The 22,717-nt window shown below is 41.0% G+C and overlaps 1 protein-coding gene across 3 annotated transcripts in view; it reads left to right on the top strand.

Annotated features, from left to right (window-relative positions):
• LOC143925049 (cell adhesion molecule 3-like) overlaps positions 1-22,717 on the top strand; it is a 106,132-nt gene that overhangs the window by 43,440 nt on the left and 39,975 nt on the right. For all 3 annotated transcript variants that reach the window (XR_013261931.1, XM_077449631.1, XM_077449630.1), the window contains exons 4-6: positions 4,698-4,982; positions 5,274-5,360; positions 11,851-12,219. Coding sequence is in view for 2 of the 3 variants with exons in the window: in XM_077449631.1 (XP_077305757.1) it covers positions 4,698-4,982; positions 5,274-5,360; positions 11,851-12,219 (741 nt within the window). In the remaining variant the exon portion in view is untranslated. The remainder of the gene's footprint in view (positions 1-4,697; positions 4,983-5,273; positions 5,361-11,850; positions 12,220-22,717) is intronic.

The following is a 22,717-nucleotide window of genomic DNA, read 5'->3' as shown; positions in this document are numbered from 1 at the left end:
CCCCCCTTTGCTTGTGGATGAATCCATGTCTCTGGGGCGTCTTCTCCCCCAGGCTAAATATCTCTGACCATCCTGCCATAATTGGCCTCTGGGGGGCAGTGTTTGTCCATGAATTGCAACTACTCTGACTGGGGTCACATCTTGGGATTCGATCTCCGATGCTCTCCCGCCCATTAGGCTCGTCTTTGATCCTCACAGACAGATCTGAGTCAGCATTGTCATGCAGAGTAGCTCTCATAGATAGATGGGCGCCTCTAATCTGAAGTCACAATAGAGGTTTAACTGGTTGCATTCCAACCGGGGGATGGTGTCCTGGTCTCCATAATATTGCACCATTGGGACTGGTAATCCATGAGTTTATACTGAATCCAACAATTCCTGTAGTATAAAATACCCCCAAAAAAGTCCTACATTTTGGTTAGGCCCACAAAAGTCCTAAATCTGAAACCCGTGATTGTTTTTTAACGCAAATAGTCTGTCAAGAGTTGAATTGGGTGAGCGGTAATGTACTGGTCAGCATATAAATTGCTTTGGCCCACAATCAATTGATACAGATCTTCCATGAAAAACAGCTAAAAAAACAAGGGGATGTTAAATTTGCTGTTTTCTGGGTTGGGGAGTGAATAGGGAAAGTACGAGTACTGCTGAATCTGTGGGCTGCCAATCAGGATTTGCAAGCACATCCAAAAGGAAACTATGGGCTCTTAGCGCCAGAAAGGCTTCCCCTTCGCTCTCATCTGACTCAGAATCCTGTAGGCCTCTTCACTTGTGTACCTTTGGGAATTTTTTTTTGGGGGGGGGGGGGGGCTAAACGCATGTGCTGGCAGCGAATAGGGCTGATCCTGTTAACACTGCATGTTTGGGGACATTATACTAAGGTGGCGCTAATATAGTTCTATTTGTGATCAATATATTGATCAGTACAAACACAATACTAGTAATGGCGGTGATCAGCAACTTATAGCGTGAGTGTGATAGTGGCAATCTATCGCTAACTGACCCTGGCTGGGAGGGACGCTAACTGACCCTGACACTATCTGATGTCGCTAGTGTCAATAATACAGTGATCAGTGAAAAATACTGTACGTTCACACTGTACTTATGGCAGTGGCTGGGTGACGGGGTGATCAAAGGATTAAATGTGCCTAATCTAAAGTGTGTGTGTGTGTGTGTATAAAATGTGTGGCTTTTAATTACAGTGTGTCACAGTGCCTCTCTTCTCTTCCTGGACTCAAAAGGGTCCAAGAAGAGGAGAACCCGCTAGATCATATGCCTGTGTGTGTGTGGGGGGGGCATGTGTACTCTGAACATGCAAGTATCGAACAGAATACGGGTACATCACTTTGCCTGGAGCCCCAGTTCATCCACATGGTTGTTTGTTTTGGATAAGAACTATAATATATCAAGTGATTGTGCTAATTTATGACCTAATTTAGATCTGCTGCAGTTCAATTATTAACTCTTTCATCCACTCCGGCCACAGAAATGTACCACTCAAGGCAGAGGGTCAATGCTCTCTATGAACGCCAATGGGAACATGCACTGTAGAGACAAAATAAACAAAGCAAAGAGCGCAAAGCCCCTAGTAAAATTAATCTTTTATTTGTAGAACACAATAAAAACAAAAAACTCCAATGTACTTACAATAGTATGTCTTGCAGAAAAGCCAATCAATTAGCATAGATGAGACAGTGGCCATCCTCCAAAGACATGCTGGTAGGTTAATTGGCTCCTGTCTAAATTGGCCCTAGTATGTGTATTTATGACTGTGAGTTAGGGACCTTAGATTGTAAGCTTCTTGAGGGTAGGGGCTGATGTAAATGTACAATATATATGTAAAGTGCTGTGTAAAATTGACAGTGCTATATAAGTACCTGAAATAATAATAATAATAGATGCAGGCATGACCTTCCACACAGACTCCCCAAATAAAGTGTAGGTGGTGACGCAGGATATGTACGTCTGATCCTTCTGTTGCTGCCCGGGAAGGTGACCTGTAATTAGCAGAGCCAGTGGATTTATCCAGAAAGGTAAAGCTGCTGCTCTCTCCATACTGACAGCTTGCCAGAAACCACAATGTGCATGTCCCGTTATGGAAAAAGCCTGTGTTGCTGAGTGCAGCTAAAGTGACAGCTACGAAGTGCATGGAGCTGACTGTCTATGCATGGTTACAAGGGCAACATGTTTCAGAAGCATGACCTCCTTTTTCAAGTCTCTCAAGCTTTCCAGCCTGTTCTGGCTTTCTTCTCGGGCAGCAACAGGAGGATGGCATGTACATATCATCCTTTCACACATATGGCTTACTCAGGGAGTCTGTGTGGAACCTTGTACCTGCATCTATGCTAACTGATGGACCTTTATACAAGATGTAATTTTGTAAGTGCATTGGAGTTTGCATCGCATTGCATTGCAGAAAAAGTTAGGAGCTTTGAGCTTTTTGCTTTGTTTATATTTCTTTCAATAGGGAGTATGGGGGAACTTAAAAACATGCAAAATGAAACCATTGGCTCTACTTGCTAGTTTAAATTGAAAATGTCAAACATTAAAAGAGAAGTATGTTTTTTTTTTGTTTTTTAAGATTCATCCTTACCTAGATGGATGCAGCATTGGTCCGATGATGCATCTGTCCCCCGGTGTGTCTGCACTGAGAACCGAGTGATCAAACATCGCTGATAGCTCAGTTCTCTCAGCGCCTGTCAATCAGCAGCTCTCCTGCTCTGCTCCTCCTCGCTCACTAGAGCACTGAGCTGTGGAGAGACGGATGTCTCAGTGGCTCTCTGAGAGGCTGAGACGGCTATCAGTCCAGGCACATGGCGGATCCAGACTCCCCGAGCGGACTTCAGACCATTCTATGCTGAACACGGGTCACAGGAGTGTAAAACGAATTGCACTCTTGTGACCCAGAGGAGAAGCCCAGCCAAATGAGCTCAGGCTGGACTTCTCCTTTAACCAATTAACAACCGCCCATTGCCGATTAACGGCTTCAGGGCGGTTGTTTAACTCTGAGAGGCCGTTAATTAACGGCCTCCCAGAATTCTGGGGAGCGCACACGAGAGCAACCGTGACCGCCGGGTCCACTGGACCCGGCGCATCACGGATCACGGTAAACGGCCGCTCATCATGGCTGATTACCACGTGATCGCTCCGTCAAATGATGGCGTGATCACTTGTTCCTCCCTGCCCCCTCTCTGTACCGATCGGGGGAAGAGATCGGTGTCAGCAGCGTTGCAGGCTGCATCTGCAGTGCCCACATCGCTGCTCACCGAAATTTAACCCCTCAATTCCCTGTCATTACTCTACAATACTCTGCAACACTCTGCAATACCCTGCAACACTCTGCAACACCCGCCAATACCCTGCAACACTCTGCAATGCTCTGCAACACCCGCCAATACCCTGCAATGCTCTGCAACACCCGCCAATATCCTGCAATGCTCTGCAACACCCGCCAATATCCTGCAATGCTCTGCAACACCCGCCAATACCCTGCAACACTCTGCAATGCTCTGCAACACCCGCCAATACCCTGCAACACTCTGCAATGCTCCGCAACACCCGCCAATACCCTGCAATGATCTGCAACACCCGCCAATACCCTGCAACACTCTGCAACACCCGCCAATACCCTGCAACACTCTGCAATGCTCTGCAACACCCACCAATACCCTGCAACACTCTGCAATGCTCTGCAACACCCACCAATACCCTGCAATGCTCTGCAATGCAATACTCTGCAACGCCATACTCTGAGATACCCAGCCATACTCGGAGATACCCAGCCATAGTCGGTGATACCCTGCAATACCCCCCCCCCCTCCCGCCACCCTCCGATGCTTCTACCGACTCGCCAATACGATCAAAGCCAGAATATTTTTTTTTTTTAGACTTCCCAGCCTAAAGGTGAGATGCGGGGTCTTATTGACCCCATATCTCACTGTAAAGAGGACCTGTCATGCCATATTCCTATTACAAGGGATGTTTACATTCCTTGTAATAGGAATAAAAGTGATAAAAAAAAAAATTTGGGGGGAAAAAAATGTCAAACTAAAATAAATAAAGTAAAATGAACAATAATTTTTTTTTTTTTTTAAAGCGCCCCTGTCCCCATGTGCTCGCATGCAGAAGCGAACACATACGCAAGTCCCGCCCACATATGAAAACGGTGTTCAAACCACACATGTGAGGTATCGCTGCGAACGTTAGAGCGAGAGCAATAATTCTAGCCCTAGACCTCCTCTGTAACTCAAAACATATAACCAGTAAAAATACATTTTGGCCAAAATGTATGAAGAAAAAATTACTAATCTGTTACATTTTATAACAGAAACAAAGAAAAAATATTTTTTTTACTGAATTTTCTGTATTTTTTCTTTTATAGCACAAAAAATACAAAACCGAGCGGTGATTAAATACCACCAAAAGAAAGCTCCATTTGTGTAAAAAAAAGGATAAAAATTTCATATAGGTCCAGTGTTGCATGACTGAGTAATTGTCATTCAAAATGTTAGAGCACCGAAAGCTGAAAATTGGTCTGGTTATTAAGGGTGTTTAAGTGCCCAGTGGTCAAGTGGTTAATACGCCGCAATGCATTTTTACTAAACAGATTATATAAGGATAGGCAGCCATGAAGAGAAATCATTTAAAATCCTTAGCAATATTTGTAGATTTCTGATGACTTCTATTTTACTGTCTTACAGCCCGTCCGCAAGTCACATTCTACCTCTCCAGCAAAGGTCAAAGGAATTCTTCCTTGGTATGCCTGGTGTCGGGCTTTTACCCTGATGATCTGAGCCTTGCAATGAAAAGAGATGGACAGCCCCTTGGATACAAGTTAAATAAGTGGCTGAATGGTAACGGCACCTACTCACTAGAGGCCACTTATCGGTCCAACGTTAGTTACAGCGATAACAACGTTGATTACACTTGTACTGTTTATCACCCTACAGTGCCAGGAGGTACAACAGAGAGACTCAGATTCCTAGGTAAGTATGCTGCCTATGCTACAAATAAGCCTTTCTTAGAATATAAAAAGAAAAGTGATCTGGATATAACCGTCTTGAAATTAAAAACAACAATTTAATGTGAAGAAAGATATAGATAAATTAAGTAATTTGTCAGTAAACAATATGCAAAAGCAAGGATGTTATTTAAAAACAGATAAAGCATTAGATTAGAGTAAAGCAGTAAAAATACACTTAAACTGCTACACTACATGTGTATAATGGATAATGAAATATGTGTATAAAATTCTGACATTGACTTTTCTTTTGCAGTTGATGCTTATGTACCTATAGGATTATGGATTGCAGCTATTAGTGGCCTTTTATTGGCAGTCCTATTTCAGATTTTCTGCAAATATGGTAAGTTTGACAAAAAAAATTATTCCAAACACATAAATCCATTTCAATAAGCACTCTATAGCTATATAGTAAAAGCTTCTGACCCAAAGTATGAAGCACGTTCAGACTTACTTTAACCACTTAAGGACCAGGCCTATTTCTGACACTTGTTGCTTACAAGTTATCTGAAAATTACTTAAAACCCCCAAACATTATATATCATTTTTAGCAGAGACCCTAGAGCAGCGATGGCGAACCTTGGCACCCCAGATGTTTTGGAACTACATTTCCCATGATGCTCATGCACTCTGCAGTGTATTTGAGCATTATGAGAAATGTAGTTCCAAAACATCTGGGGTGCCAAGGTTCCCCATCACTGCCCTAGAGAATAATATGGCGATTTTTGCAATATTTTATGTCACATGGTATTTGTGCAGTGGACTTTCAAAGCAATTTTTTTGTTTTAAAAATACACTTCACTGAATTAAAAAAAAAACTAAACAGTAAAGTTAGCCCAATGTTTTGTATGGTGTAAAAGATGATGTTATGCCAAGTAAATAGATACCTAACATGTCACGCTTTAAAATTGCACACGCACTCGTGGAATAGCGACAAACTACAGTACTTAAAAATATCCATAGGCAATGATTTAACATTTTTTAATAGTTACCTGTTAAGAGTTGCAGAGGTTTTTTGCTAGAATTATTGCTCTCGCTCTAATGATCGCGGTAATTACTCACATGTGTGATTTGAACACTGTTTACATTTGTGGGCGGGACTAACGTATGCCTTTTCTTTGGCACGCGAGCATGCGGGGACTGGGGAGTTTAAAATAATTAATTTTTTTCCTATTTTTTTTTTTCATTTTACACTGTTCTTTTTAAAAAAAAAATATTCTGATCAATTGTAAACGTCCCTTGTGACAGTAATGGGCAGTGACAGGTTCTCTTTATGAAGAGATCTGGGGTCTAAAAGATCCTAAACCACTCCTCTGCACTTTAAAGTATTCAAAACGCCAAAATCTGCTTTTTGAATGCTTTGGATTTTTTAAATTAGCACTGTTGGCTGCCGAGTAATCCATCATGATGTCGCTTCAGGGTTACCACATTGGAGACCTGCTCAAAGTCGATTCTGCCTTTGTTCGGGTCTCTGGCAGCCGGCGGACGTGTTGGCTGGTCGGTTGGGTCTCACGCCAATCCCGCTGCTTGTGATAATGGCTGAGCAGCTGCTTAGCCACATCAGTTGTTATCACATGAAAGCTGACCGTCCATTCTAAAAAATGGTATCGGGGTGATGCCTCTAGCTGCAGACATCACCCCGGTACAACCACTTCCTCAAAATGACTTACAGGTACGTGATTTTGCGGGAAGTGGTTAACCAGAGTCATGAACTGCAGCTGCAATCATGACCGTGGTATCTTTTTTTTGTTAGCCGGAAATTCTCTTTAAAGAAAAAGTGATCTGAGCGGCTATACAGCCACGGGAGCCCGGGACTGAGGGCGGCAGTTCCCCTGGCTGATCATAGAGATGAGGGAGGAAAGGAAGTTCTCTGATCATCTTTATGGTCTATGAACCCTGAAGCAACAAGGATTTTGTAATTTCCAGCTTTGGTTTGTTGTTTACAAGCCGTTACTGGTTTGATGAGACGCTTTTGAGGGCAGAGGTAAGACCTGGGTCCTAACAGACCCCAGATCTCTCAGTAAAGAATACCTGTCACTGACCCACCTATAACATAGATTGCTTTTTTTTTTTAAAGAGACAGTGTATAAAATACATGTAAATAAATAAATAATAAAATTTAAAAAAAATTGTAAAGTGACCTGTGCGCACACATAAATGTGAACACACAAATGTAAACAGTGATTGCGGTATACATGTGAGGTGTAACTGTGAAGGTCAGGGCATGTGCAATAATTTTAGCACCAGACATCTTGTGTAACTCTAAACTGGTAACCTGTAAAGACTTTTAAAGCATTGCATATGAGGGTTTTTAAGTACCGTCGTTTGTCACCATTCCACAGGTGTGCGCAATTTTACAGCTTAGAAGCCATGAAAAACAATCTTGCAGCTTAGTTTCAATCAGAACTTCAAAAGACTGCTCTTACTCTCTCACAAGAAATCACAGCACTAGTAACCGGACTGACATATTTGAAAGTAAACATGATGAGCTTAGCCTTGCTTACAACAAGTTAAGCAGAGAGTTTTGCAGCTGCTTTTAACCATTTACAGCCCCATGTTGAGGACTTAGGCAACTGTTACAGGCATAACAACTTTAAAATTCAGGTGTCCCAAAAATGGCCACATATCTCATGCCAGCCATGTTATGACTCTTTAAATCTTTGCTGACCAGGACCCACATGCATTTACTTGTGGCCATATTCATCGGGCATTATGCCCCAACCCACCCCCAAACAAACCACCTAGAGCCTATTGTCTTATGTATAAAAGAATTTCTGATTAAAGAAGATATCTTAAGAGCTGAAAATTTTCCCTGATATCTCTCCTGAGACCTTAGATCATCATTGCAAACTGAAGGAAATCACCTCAGTCCTTGCTGATGCCAGGATCCGATTCCATTTAAATTTATCATTCTACATAATGGCACCACTTACATTGTGACCACCATTTCTGAGGGCCAAGAAGCTCTAGAAAAACTAGAACTTGTGGATCAGGATCTATCCCTCCATCGACTCCCAGGCCCATATGGAGCACCCCCTCTCCTTGGAGGTATAGATGCAGGATTCATCACAAAGCAGGCTAAGATGGACTTATTCTAGTTGGATACTTTCTCAAGCACAACTGAAGATTGATATTTGGACCTTTTTTTCTTGGATACTTTCTCAAGCACCACTGCAGATGGATATTTGTACCTTTTTTATTATATTAAATTTTTTTTTCTTCTACTTCCCCTTTCTGCCTGGTGCACCTTTCATGCATTTTTCAATTACGTGTTGCCTGGATGTGTTGTATTGAGTTATGCACTTTTTAGTCCTACAGATTTTTTTGTTGTCTGGACTTCAGTTAGGCTGCTTTCACACGGGCTTGTCTGTTTTGACAGATTCCGCTTGCTCAGCGGGGAAACAATTCACTGAGCGGTGAGCTAAGACAGGTCCGTCTTCGCTCACTGTGCTGAGATGGACCTGTCAGAGTCCTGCTCTCCTATATGAGGAGATCGAATGAAAATGGACCGCCATCTGATCCGATCGACGGATGGAAAATAGGATCATCATCTATCTGGATTTGGCGGATAGGATCGGATAGCAGTGGGTGTCAGCGGACATGTCACCGCTGACTTCCTCTGCCCTATACGGGGGAATGGAGTGTCCGATCAGGTCCGCCTGAAAAACTGACAGGCGGACCTGATCGAAAGCCCCTGTGAAAGGACCCCAAGTACTTGACCCACATTTTTGGATATTACTAATGGGTTCCCTTTCTTGTTCAACATGTTTAACTAGTTTTTTTAGTCAAAATATTGTTAGGATGGTGCAATTTGTTATGTATTGTTATGTATTTAAGTCTCTGTATTGTATCTAAGCATGCAATGTTTATCATAGAAGCATGCATATGGAGTTGTGGATCTTTCATTCCCCCCACCCCCTCAAGTCTACCTTGCTTTCTAACCAACATTAGAACACTGTTTATTTCCTCTGTAGATGGGATTAAGAATTATATCACAGAATCTACAGGGATTCAATTGCCCACTTAAATGAAAGAATGTCTGCACACAATATAAATCATTAGGAGCCAAGATTCTCTTATTACAAGAGACACATTGTTCTACATCCAGTCACCCCACATTTTTACATTTACTTAATCCTTCTCTACCGTCTATTCATCAAAAAAAAAGGGGGGGGGGGGAGTAATTCTGATTCACAACCCAATCCCATCTATGTTACAACATACTTAGTGAGATGTTGAAGATTTCTGATCATCTATGCCACAATAGCTGGGAGTGAAATCACAATAGATAACATATATGCTCCAAACGACACACAAGCCTCATTGTTCTCTACTTTCTTTGAGATACAATCTCCACGTTTTTTAGGGGGAGAGTTTAACCTTCTCAACACAAATCACCCCCCCCTTACTCAGTCTCCTTGTGGTGCCACCCCCCCCCCCACCTCAAATGATACCACAGTTCCCAGGGCAGCCGCCTCGTCCTGCCCACCCCTTGTCCCGGCCCTGCATCTAGTCACCAATATCATTCAAGATGCTAATCTACACTCCCAACAATTTCTATTACTTAGCTTTGATATCCATAAGGCATTTGACAGTGTCTCCTGGCAATACATGTCTAAGCCATTACCATAATACAGTTTTTGTGCAGAATTCCTACATGGTTTTAAGGCTCTATATTACCTGCCAAAACCAGAATTAAGCTTCCGGGATGCAACTCTTTTTGCATTGGCCAAGGAAACCCTAAGCACAGCTATTACATGACATTCCTAGATATTCAAGGCTATCGGCAAGACCCACCTATGTACAAATTATGTATGTATGCAGATGATGCAGTCCCTTTTCTGACCCAACCTCATATATCTTTATTTAATTTATTTTCGATCCTCAATTTCTTCTCTCTTTCAGATCACTGTGTTAATTTGTTTAAATCAACGGACATGCCTGTTGGTATTCCCCCCTCCCAGTACAAATCTCTCTGCTCTTCCTTTCAATTTTTAATGGTCTATGGACTCGATCTCCCACCTGGGGATCACGTTAACTCCTAATATCCATACCATATTTCAATAAAATGATCCCCTGCTTATTACGAAATGATGTAATATGCCTAAACTTTGGACCTGTTATAAGATCTCTCCTTTTTAGGTAAAATTGTAGCAATTAAGAGTAATATTCTCTCAAAGATCCTTTATCTTATTTGGGAGCTCCCCACACTAATCTCAGAAATCATTTTTAGACACATTTCAAGTGGTGATAAACAAATTTATTAATAAAAAAGAACTCTGTTTTCTGAACATATTGTATTTTGTACTACTCCCAGTCATCAGGAGGACTTGGCTTCCCACATCTGTGGCTTTATTATCTTTCTGCCAGGTTTTACGCAAATAGCTCAGTGGACTATCCCTAATTCTAAAGTACCGTGGATCAGGTTTGAATAAACCTTTATACAACCCTACTACTTAATGGGCCTGTTATGGTCTAAATCCACACTGTATAAAAACTGTATAAAAACCTGCTTACTCTGAATATGTTGGTGGCTCAGTCTTACAAATTATGGTGACTTTATAAAGGCAAATACTTTTGCTTTCGGATGGACCCTCAGGTGTCAAATTTTTATGGCAATCCCACTTTACCACCCACCTTTCCCAACCCGTTGCCTTTACAGTGGTGGATTTCAAATTCTTTACTGACTCTTTCATCCTTTTAGGATGGGATCAAATTTATTCCCATTTTTCATTTTCAACAGACCAAAAATGCCTTCCCTCAAGGACATTTCCACTATCTTCATATTATAGATTTTTTATTTTTTTTTCATAATAAATGTACATCTACCTGGCCCATTACGATTTTTGTAAAAATATGCACAAATTCACCACGTTGTAAAGGTTTAATTGCCTCATTACACTGTCATCTACTAAACATTTCTGCTCCTGATAAATTGCCACAGATGCATAAATGGGAAGCTGATTCTCCCAAGACTGGGACACTATGTTAGAAAATCTTCATAAATGTACTAAGTCTCTTACTATCAGGGAGACGGCAATAAGACATTTTACCCGATGGGATATCACCCCCACTAAGTTCCATACCATTTATCCTCTAAAGCCCTGTACACACTATCAGATTTTCTGTTGAGTTTTGTCTTCAGATTTACCAAAACCATATAATATGAGGTCAAACCTTAGGAGTTTCAATTTGTATGCAATCAAGCAGGCCTTTGCACTACATGGTTTTGGTAAATCTGAAGACAAAAATCAGCAGAAAATCTCACAGTGTGTATGGGGCTTAACTTCTGGCTCTTGCTTTAGGGACTGCTCTACTCCGAGAACTATATTACACAACTTCTGGAACTGTGATGTAATCATATCAATTAGGCACAAAGTACAGCTTTTCTCCTCTAAGATCACGGGCCAACATACACAATTAACTATAGCCAACAGTCTTCTATATGACTTGTTATTATCAGACCGCTCCAACAGTGACAGGCTGACGACTTACTTAACAATTTGGAAACTCCTTTGCCAATAGACAGAATTACTTATTATACACTCCAGTTTCCCAATTGAGGATGACACAACCTCTTTTCTGAGATTAGCTGCAAGTTATTTTCTGTAACATGACTTGCATGGATCAGGTCCAAAGAGACCACCTTATATTGTCTTTGATATAGGCTGTTAGTCATACTTCCACTGTATGTAAGTATTAAGTGACCTGTAAACAGCATTGGGAAATAATGAGCTTGTTTAAATGATCAATAATTATAAATTCTCTGCCAGTTAAGGATTTAAATGATTATCAATCATTGCTTAATATATCTTGTCTCTCTGCTATTCTAGTGACAGACATTTCAGGGTGCAAGGACTGGACTGACGGGAGCATTGCAGTCCTAAAATGCCATATCTCAGGGCGATACCCCAGGTCCATAACTGCAGTATGGTTCATCCGGCGAGGTGACAAGGAAACTGAAGTGAAGGAGAAAGGCTCCCTCTACACAGCAGGCAATTACAGAGAACTACAAGAACAGGATTCATACACTTGCTGGAATGTTGTAAAGAAAAAGTTTGTTGGTGGTATTCGCCACTCTCTGTGCTCCATCCTCTGCTTCAAGGTGCACAAGGAAAAGCATGACCAGGCGGAATTTATCTGCCGCTTCATGAGAGGAGGGAAGGTACTGAAGGAGAAGAAATACTATGGAACTGTGTTGGGTAAGCAGAGATCATAACTGTGACCTGGAAATGGTCTTGTGAGCTATCAGGGCCTATATGCATAAACTTCAGGGCTGGTTTTCTCTCTTAACGTAAATGCAAAAGCAGCTAGATGCATTTTAGGAGGAATTTAACTGCCGGTATTAAGGAAGTCAATGTCAGGCCATATATACCTGTGAAATATCTCAAACTGATCTGAAATATAAGTTAAATTTGCCTGACAATGTGCTCCATTTGCTTATCAATGCAAGCCCCAAATCCTTTTTTTTTTTTTTTAGATAATCTAATATAGAATCTTCAGCTTTTACATCATTACATAAAACTTATCTAAATGGGTTTGCCAACATTTATAATATAGTTACATAGTTAGTCAGGTTGAAAAAAGACACAAGTCAATCTAATTCAACCACAAAAAAACAAAACAAAAAATAAAAAATAATAATAATATCATACAATCCAATATACCCAATTCTATACCCACAGTTGATCCAGAGGAAGGCAAAAAACCCCAGCAGAGCATGATCCAATTTGATAAGGCAGGGGAAAAATTCCTTCCTGATCCCCGAGAGGCAATCGGATTTTCCCTGGACCAACTTTACCTATAAATGTCAGTACCCAGTTATATTATGTACACTTAGGAAATAATCCAGGCCTTTCTTAAAGCAATCCACTGAGCTGGCCAGAACCACCTCTGCAGGGAGTCTATTCCACATTTTCACAGCTCTTACTGTGAAGAAACCTTTCCGTATTTGGAGATGAAATCTCTTTTCCTCTAGACGTAAAGAGTGCCCATTTGTCCTCTTTGTTGAGTGTAAAGTGAATAACTCAACACCAAGTTCACTATATGGACCTCTTATATATTTGTACATGTTGATCATATACCCCTTTAATCTCCTCTTATCAAGAGTAAATAAATTCAGTTCCTCTAATCTTTCCTCATAGCTGAGCTCCTCCATGCCTCTTATCAGTTTGGTTGCCCTTCTCTGCACTTTCTCCAGTTCCCCAATATCCTTTTTGAGAACTGGAGCCCAAAAATGAACTGCATATTCCAGATGAGGTCCTACTAATGATTTGAACAGGGGCAAAATGATATCTCTCTCTCTCTGGAGTCCATACCTCTCCTAATACAAGAAAGGACTTTGCTCGCTTTGGAAACTGCAGCTTGGAATTGCATGCTATTATTGAGCTTATGATCTACCAAAACCGCCAGATCCTTCTCCACTATGGACCCCCCCCCAGTTGCACTCCCACTAGTATGTATGATGCATGCATAGTCTTAGCCCCCGAGTGCATAACTTTACATTTCTCAACATTAAACCTCCTCTGCCACATAGTCGCCCAATTAGACAGAGCATTGAGGTCGGCTTGTAAATTGGAGACATCCTGTAAAGATATTATTCCAATGCATTGCTTGGTGTCATCTGCAAAGACGGAAATGTTACTTTTGATCCCAGACCCAATATCATTTATAAAGATATTAAAAAGCAAGGTTCCCAGCACTGAACCTTGGGGTACACCACTGATAACCTAAGACCATTCAGAGTAAAAATCATTAACCACTACTCTCTGAATTCTGTCTTTTAGTCAGTTTTCTATCCATTTACAAACTGATATTTCCAAACCTGTAGACTTTACCTTACACATGAGCCATGTGTGCGAAACTGCATCGAACGCTTTTGCAAAATCCAAGTATACCACGTCCACCACCATCCCTCTGTCCAAGGTTTTACTTACCTCCTCATGAAAAGAAATCAGGTTTGTCTGACAACTTCTGTCTTTCATGAGTCCATGCTGTCTGTTGCTTAAAATATTTTTTTCCTGCAAGAACTCGTCTATGTGATCTTTTATTAATCTCTTCAGTATCTTCCCAACTATAGAAGTTAAACTAACAGGTCTATAGTTACTTGGTAAAGACTTTGTTCCCTTTTAAAATATAGGCACCACATTGGCCCTGTGCCAATCCAGTGGTACTATTCCTGTCATTAATGAGTTCCTAAATGGCTTCGAAATTACAGAGCTCAATTCTTTTAGGATCCGTGGGTGGATGCCATCAATTCCAGATGCTTTATCCACCTTTATTCTGTCCAAATATTTCTAGACCATATCACTTTTGAGCCATTCTGGATTTGGGACTGTGTCACTACCACCCCCATTATGGACATGAGCTCCCCCATGCTCCTTTGTATACACAGAGCTGAAGAAAGTATTTAATAAATTAGCCTTCTCTTTGTCCCCAGTCACTCACTCCAGATTATTTTGTAAAGGGCCTACATGCTCAAACTTGACCTTTTTACTATTAATATATTTGAAGAATTTTTTTGGGTTTGTCTTACTATCTTTTGCAATCTGTGTTTCGTTTTGAATTTTGCATCCTTGATTTCCTTTTTACATATTCTGTTATATTCTTTGTAACATTTAACCACTTCAGCCTCGGACCAATAAATACCTTAAGGACCAGAGGTGTTTTTGCAATTTCGCACTGCGCTGCTTTAACTGGTAATTGCGCGGTCATGCAATATTGCACCCAAACGAAATTTGCGTCCTTTTCTTCCCACAAATAGAGCTTTCTTTTGATGGTATTTGATTGCCTCTGCGATTTTTATTTTTTGCGATATAAATGGAAAAAGAGCGAAAATTTTGAAAAAAAATGATATTTTCTTCTTTTTGTTATAAGAAAAATCGAATAAACGAAATTTTAGTCATACATTGAGGGCAAAATTTATTCAGCCACATGTCTTTAGTAAAAAAAATGTCAATAAGCGTATATTTTTTGGTTTGCGCAAAAGTTATAGCGTCTACAAACTAGAGTACATTTTCTGGAATTTACACAGCTTTTAATTTATGACTGCCTATCTCATTTCTTGAGGTGCTAAAATGGCAGGGCAGTACAAACCCCCCCCAAATGACCCCATTTTGGAAAGTAGACACCCCAAGGAAACTGCTGATGGGTATGTTGAGCCCATTGAATATTTATTTTTTTTGTCCTAAGGGATTGAATAATGACAAAAAAAAAAAAAAAAAAGTACAAAAAGTTGTCACTAAATGATATATTGCTCACACATGCCATGGTTATATGTGGAATTGCACCCCAAAATATATTCCGCTACTTCTCCCGAGTACGGGGATACCGCATGTGTGGGACTTTTTGGGAGTATAGTCGCGCACGGCATCCCGAAAACCAATCACCACCTTCAGGATTTCTAAGGGTGCAAATTTTTGATTTTACCCCTCACTACCTATCACAGTTTCGAAGGCCATAAAAAGCCAAAATAGCACAAAACCCCCCAAAATGACCCCATTTTGGAAAGTAGACACCCCAAGCTATTTACTGAGAGGCATGTTGAGTCCATGGAATATTTTATATTTTGCCACAAGTTGCGGGAATATTACAAACTTTTTTTTTTTTGCACAAAGTTGTCACTAAATGATATATTGCTCACACATGCTATGGGCATATGTGAAATGACACCCCAAAATACATTCTGCTGCTTCTCCTGAGTACAGGGATACCACATGTGTGGGACTTTTTGGGAGCCTAGCCGCGTACGGGACCCCGAAATCCAAGCACCGCCTTCAGGATTTCTAAGGGCATAATTTTTTTATTTTACTCCTCACTACCTATCACTACCTATCACAGTTTTGACGGCCATAAAATGCCAAGATGGCACAAAACCCCCCCAAATGACCCCATTTTGGAAAGTAGACACCCCAAGGAAACTGCTGATGGGTATGTTGAGCCCATTGAATATTTATTTTTTTTGTCCTAAGGGATTGAATAATGACAAAAAAAAAAAAAAAAAGTACAAAAAGTTGTCACTAAATGATATATTGCTCACACATGCCATGGTTATATGTGGAATTGCACCCCAAAATATATTCCGCTACTTCTCCCGAGTACGGGGATACCACATGTGTGGGACTTTTTGGGAGTATAGTCGCGCACGGCATCCCGAAAACCAATCACCACCTTCAGGATTTCTAAGGGTGCAAATTTTTGATTTTACCCCTCACTACCTATCACAGTTTCGAAGGCCATAAAAAGCCAAAATAGCACAAAACCCCCCAAAATGACCCCATTTTGGAAAGTAGACACCCCAAGCTATTTACTGAGAGGCATGTTGAGTCCATGGAATATTTTATATTTTGCCACAAGTTGCGGGAATATTACAAACTTTTTTTTTTTTGCACAAAGTTGTCACTAAATGATATATTGCTCACACATGCTATGGGCATATGTGAAATGACACCCCAAAATACATTCTGCTGCTTCTCCTGAGTACAGGGATACCACATGTGTGGGACTTTTTGGGAGCCTAGCCGCGTACGGGACCCCGAAATCCAAGCACCGCCTTCAGGATTTCTAAGGGCATAATTTTTTTATTTTACTCCTCACTACCTATCACTACCTATCACAGTTTTGACGGCCATAAAATGCCAAGATGGCACAAAACCCCCCCAAATGACCCCATTTTGGAAAGTAGACACCCCAAGGAAACTGCTGATGGGTATGTTGAGCCCATTGAATATTTATTTTTTTTGTCCTAAGGGATTGAATAATGACTAAAAAAAAAAAAAAAAAAAAAATGTACAAAAAGTTGTCACTAAATGATATATTGCTCACACATGCCATGGTTATATGTGGAATTGCACCCCAAAATATATTCCGCTACTTCTCCCGAGTACGGGGATACCACATGTGTGGGACTTTTTGGGAGTATAGTCGCGCACGGCATCCCGAAATCCAATCACCACCTTCAGGATTTCTAAGGGTGCAAATTTTTTTATTTTACTCCTCACTACCTATCACTACCTATCACAGTTTTGACGGCCATAAAATGCCAAGATGGCACAAAACCCCCCCAAATGACCCCATTTTGGAAAGTAGACACCCCAAGGAAACTGCTGATGGGTATGTTGAGCCCATTGAATATTTATTTTTTTTGTCCTAAGGGATTGAATAATGACTAAAAAAAAAAAAAAAAAAAAATGTACAAAAAGTTGTCACTAAATGATATATTGCTCACACATGCCATGGTTATATGTGGAATTGCACCCCAAAATATATTCCGCTACTTCTCCCGAGTACGGGGATACCACATGTGTGGGACTTTTTGGGAGCCTAGCCGCGTACGGGACCCCGAAATCCAAGCACCGCCTTCAGGATTTCTAAGGGCATAATTTTTTTATTTTACTCCTCACTACCTATCACTACCTATCACAGTTTTGACGGCCATAAAATGCCAAGATGGCACAAAACCCCCCCAAATGACCCCATTTTGGAAAGTAGACACCCCAAGGAAACTGCTGATGGGTATGTTGAGCCCATTGAATATTTATTTTTTTTGTCCTAAGGGATTGAATAATGACTAAAAAAAAAAAAAAAAAAAAAATGTACAAAAAGTTGTCACTAAATGATATATTGCTCACACATGCCATGGTTATATGTGGAATTGCACCCCAAAATATATTCCGCTACTTCTCCCGAGTACGGGGATACCACATGTGTGGGACTTTTTGGGAGTATAGTCGCGCACGGCATCCCGAAATCCAATCACCACCTTCAGGATTTCTAAGGGTGCAAATTTTTGATTTTACCCCTCACTACCTATCACAGTTTCGAAGGCCATAAAAAGCCAAAATAGCACAAAACCCCCCAAAATGACCCCATTTTGGAAAGTAGACACCCCAAGCTATTTACTGAGAGGCATGTTGAGTCCATGGAATATTTTATATTTTGCCACAAGTTGCGGGAATATTACAAACTTTTTTTTTTTTGCACAAAGTTGTCACTAAATGATATATTGCTCACACATGCTATGGGCATATGTGAAATGACACCCCAAAATACATTCTGCTGCTTCTCCTGAGTACAGGGATACCACATGTGTGGGACTTTTTGGGAGCCTAGCCGCGTACGGGACCCCGAAATCCAAGCACCGCCTTCAGGATTTCTAAGGGCATAATTTTTTTATTTTACTCCTCACTACCTATCACTACCTATCACAGTTTTGACGGCCATAAAATGCCAAGATGGCACAAAACCCCCCCAAATGACCCCATTTTGGAAAGTAGACACCCCAAGAAAACTGCTGATGGGTATGTTGAGCCCATTGAATATTTATTTTTTTTGTCCTAAGGGATTGAATAATGACAAAAAAAAAAAAAAAAAGTACAAAAAGTTGTCACTAAATGATATATTGCTCACACATGCCATGGTTATATGTGGAATTGCACCCCAAAATATATTCCGCTACTTCTCCCGAGTACGGGGATACCACATGTGTGGGACTTTTTGGGAGTATAGTCGCGCACGGCATCCCGAAAACCAATCACCACCTTCAGGATTTCTAAGGGTGCAAATTTTTGATTTTACCCCTCACTACCTATCACAGTTTCGAAGGCCATAAAAAGCCAAAATAGCACAAAACCCCCCAAAATGACCCCATTTTGGAAAGTAGACACCCCAAGCTATTTACTGAGAGGCATGTTGAGTCCATGGAATATTTTATATTTTGCCACAAGTTGCGGGAATATTACAAACTTTTTTTTTTTTGCACAAAGTTGTCACTAAATGATATATTGCTCACACATGCTATGGGCATATGTGAAATGACACCCCAAAATACATTCTGCTGCTTCTCCTGAGTACAGGGATACCACATGTGTGGGACTTTTTGGGAGCCTAGCCGCGTACGGGACCCCGAAATCCAAGCACCGCCTTCAGGATTTCTAAGGGCATAATTTTTTTATTTTACTCCTCACTACCTATCACTACCTATCACAGTTTTGACGGCCATAAAATGCCAAGATGGCACAAAACCCCCCCAAATGACCCCATTTTGGAAAGTAGACACCCCAAGGAAACTGCTGATGGGTATGTTGAGCCCATTGAATATTTATTTTTTTTGTCCTAAGGGATTGAATAATGACTAAAAAAAAAAAAAAAAAAAAAATGTACAAAAAGTTGTCACTAAATGATATATTGCTCACACATGCCATGGTTATATGTGGAATTGCACCCCAAAATATATTCCGCTACTTCTCCCGAGTACGGGGATACCACATGTGTGGGACTTTTTGGGAGTATAGTCGCGCACGGCATCCCGAAATCCAATCACCACCTTCAGGATTTCTAAGGGTGCAAATTTTTGATTTTACCCCTCACTACCTATCACAGTTTCGAAGGCCATAAAAAGCCAAAATAGCACAAAACCCCCCAAAATGACCCCATTTTGGAAAGTAGACACCCCAAGCTATTTACTGAGAGGCATGTTGAGTCCATGGAATATTTTATATTTTGCCACAAGTTGCGGGAATATTACAAACTTTTTTTTTTTTGCACAAAGTTGTCACTAAATGATATATTGCTCACACATGCTATGGGCATATGTGAAATGACACCCCAAAATACATTCTGCTGCTTCTCCTGAGTACAGGGATACCACATGTGTGGGACTTTTTGGGAGCCTAGCCGCGTACGGGACCCCGAAATCCAAGCACCGCCTTCAGGATTTCTAAGGGCATAATTTTTTTATTTTACTCCTCACTACCTATCACTACCTATCACAGTTTTGACGGCCATAAAATGCCAAGATGGCACAAAACCCCCCCAAATGACCCCATTTTGGAAAGTAGACACCCCAAGGAAACTGCTGATGGGTATGTTGAGCCCATTGAATATTTATTTTTTTTGTCCTAAGGGATTGAATAATGACTAAAAAAAAAAAAAAAAAAAAAATGTACAAAAAGTTGTCACTAAATGATATATTGCTCACACATGCCATGGTTATATGTGGAATTGCACCCCAAAATATATTCCGCTACTTCTCCCGAGTACGGGGATACCACATGTGTGGGACTTTTTGGGAGTATAGTCGCGCACGGCATCCCGAAATCCAATCACCACCTTCAGGATTTCTAAGGGTGCAAATTTTTGATTTTACCCCTCACTACCTATCACAGTTTCGAAGGCCATAAAAAGCCAAAATAGCACAAAACCCCCCAAAATGACCCCATTTTGGAAAGTAGACACCCCAAGCTATTTACTGAGAGGCATGTTGAGTCCATGGAATATTTTATATTTTGCCACAAGTTGCGGGAATATTACAAACTTTTTTTTTTTTGCACAAAGTTGTCACTAAATGATATATTGCTCACACATGCTATGGGCATATGTGAAATGACACCCCAAAATACATTCTGCTGCTTCTCCTGAGTACAGGGATACCACATGTGTGGGACTTTTTGGGAGCCTAGCCGCGTACGGGACCCCGAAATCCAAGCACCGCCTTCAGGATTTCTAAGGGCATAATTTTTTTATTTTACTCCTCACTACCTATCACTACCTATCACAGTTTTGACGGCCATAAAATGCCAAGATGGCACAAAACCCCCCCAAATGACCCCATTTTGGAAAGTAGACACCCCAAGGAAACTGCTGATGGGTATGTTGAGCCCATTGAATATTTATTTTTTTTGTCCTAAGGGATTGAATAATGACAAAAAAAAAAAAAAAATGTACAAAAAGTTGTCACTAAATGATATATTGCTCACACATGCCATGGTTATATGTGGAATTGCACCCCAAAATATATTCCGCTACTTCTCCCGAGTACGGGGATACCACATGTGTGGGACTTTTTGGGAGTATAGTCGCGCACGGCATCCCGAAAACCAATCACCACCTTCAGGATTTCTAAGGGTGCAAATTTTTGATTTTACCCCTCACTACCTATCACAGTTTCGAAGGCCATAAAAAGCCAAAATAGCACAAAACCCCCCAAAATGACCCCATTTTGGAAAGTAGACACCCCAAGCTATTTACTGAGAGGCATGTTGAGTCCATGGAATATTTTATATTTTGCCACAAGTTGCGGGAATATTACAAACTTTTTTTTTTTTGCACAAAGTTGTCACTAAATGATATATTGCTCACACATGCTATGGTTATATGTGGAATTGCACCCCAAAATATATTCGGCTACTTCTCCCGAGTATGGGGATACCACATGTGTGGGACTTTTTGGGAGTCTAGTCGCGTACGGCACCCCGAAAACCAATCACCACCTTCAGGATTTCTAAGGGTGCAAAGGCCATAAAATGCCAAAATAGCACAAAATCCCCCCAAATTACCCCATTTTGGAAAGTAGACACCCCAAGCTATTTACTGAGAGTCATGTTGTCTGAACGAAAAAAAAGAGATTGATCGGTGGGTATGCCCACCATTAGATACCTCCCTTCATCCACCCACTTCTAATGATGGACATACATGCACCATTTATATATGCCGAAGCATGGGGGCATCCTCCCGCAAAAAAGTTATGCCGCGTACATACGTTCAAACTTTTCCATGGGCAAGCCCCCTGTCGGAATTTTGACCGTATGTACGCGGCATTAGGAGCAAAATCACTCCTCCACCCCTTATGCCCCCATGCTTCGGCATATATGCTCTTTTTTAACTGTGGTGGTGAAATCACCGCCTACAGCACTGGAGTCACGGCTTTATGTATCGTGGGAGCAAACGCTGTTGCTGTCAAGATAAATAAATCCGCGCTGCAGCTGAATGGCGTACCTGCTAAGCAAATTATGGTTAACGTTAAAACAAAGTAACATCCCAGTAAAACCTTACCATACCATACCTGCAAAGCAATTGCCAAAAAAAACAGTAAAAAATAAAACATTTTTTAACACAACCTGTGCCTAAAATATATATATGCCGAAGCATGGGGGCATCCTCCCGCAAAAAAGTTATGCCGCGTACATACGTTCAAACTTTTCCATGGGCAAGCCCCCTGTCGGAATTTTGACCGTATGTACGCGGCATTAGGAGCAAAATCACTCCTCCACCCCTTATGCCCCCATGCTTCGGCATATATGCTCTTTTTTAACTGTGGTGGTGAAATCACCGCCTACAGCACTGGAGTCACGGCTTTATGTATCGTGGGAGCAAACGCTGTTGCTGTCAAGATAAATAAATCCGCGCTGCAGCTGAATGGCGTACCTGCTAAGCAAATTATGGTTAACGTTAAAACAAAGTAACATCCCAGTAAAACCTTACCATACCATACCTGCAAAGCAATTGCCAAAAAAAACAGTAAAAAATAAAACATTTTTTAACACAACCTGTGCCTAAAATATATATATGCCGAAGCATGGGGGCATCCTCCCGCAAAAAAGTTATGCTGCGTACATACGTTCAAACTTTTCCACGGGCAAGCCCTCCGTCGGAATTTTGACCGTATGTACGCGGCATTAGGAGCAAAATCGCTCCTCCACCCCTTATGCCCCCATGCTTCGGCATATATGCTCTTTTTTAACTGTGGTGGTGAAATCACCTCCTACAGCACTGGAGTCGCGGCTTTATGTATCGTGGGAGCAAACGCTGTTGCTGTCAAGATAAATAAATCCACGCTGCAGCTGAATGGCGTACCTGAAAACATGAAAAATGGTTAACAATAACACAGTAAACAGTAAAGTATAAAAAATTTGAGAGAAGAGA

This window comes from Lithobates pipiens, unplaced genomic scaffold (genome assembly GCF_037356315.1).
Source record: "Lithobates pipiens isolate NorthernLeopardFrog02 unplaced genomic scaffold, aLitPip1_a1.2 Scaffold_22, whole genome shotgun sequence".
Classification (NCBI taxonomy): Eukaryota; Metazoa; Chordata; class Amphibia; order Anura; family Ranidae; genus Lithobates; species Lithobates pipiens.
This window is presented reverse-complemented; position numbering and strand designations above follow the sequence as displayed.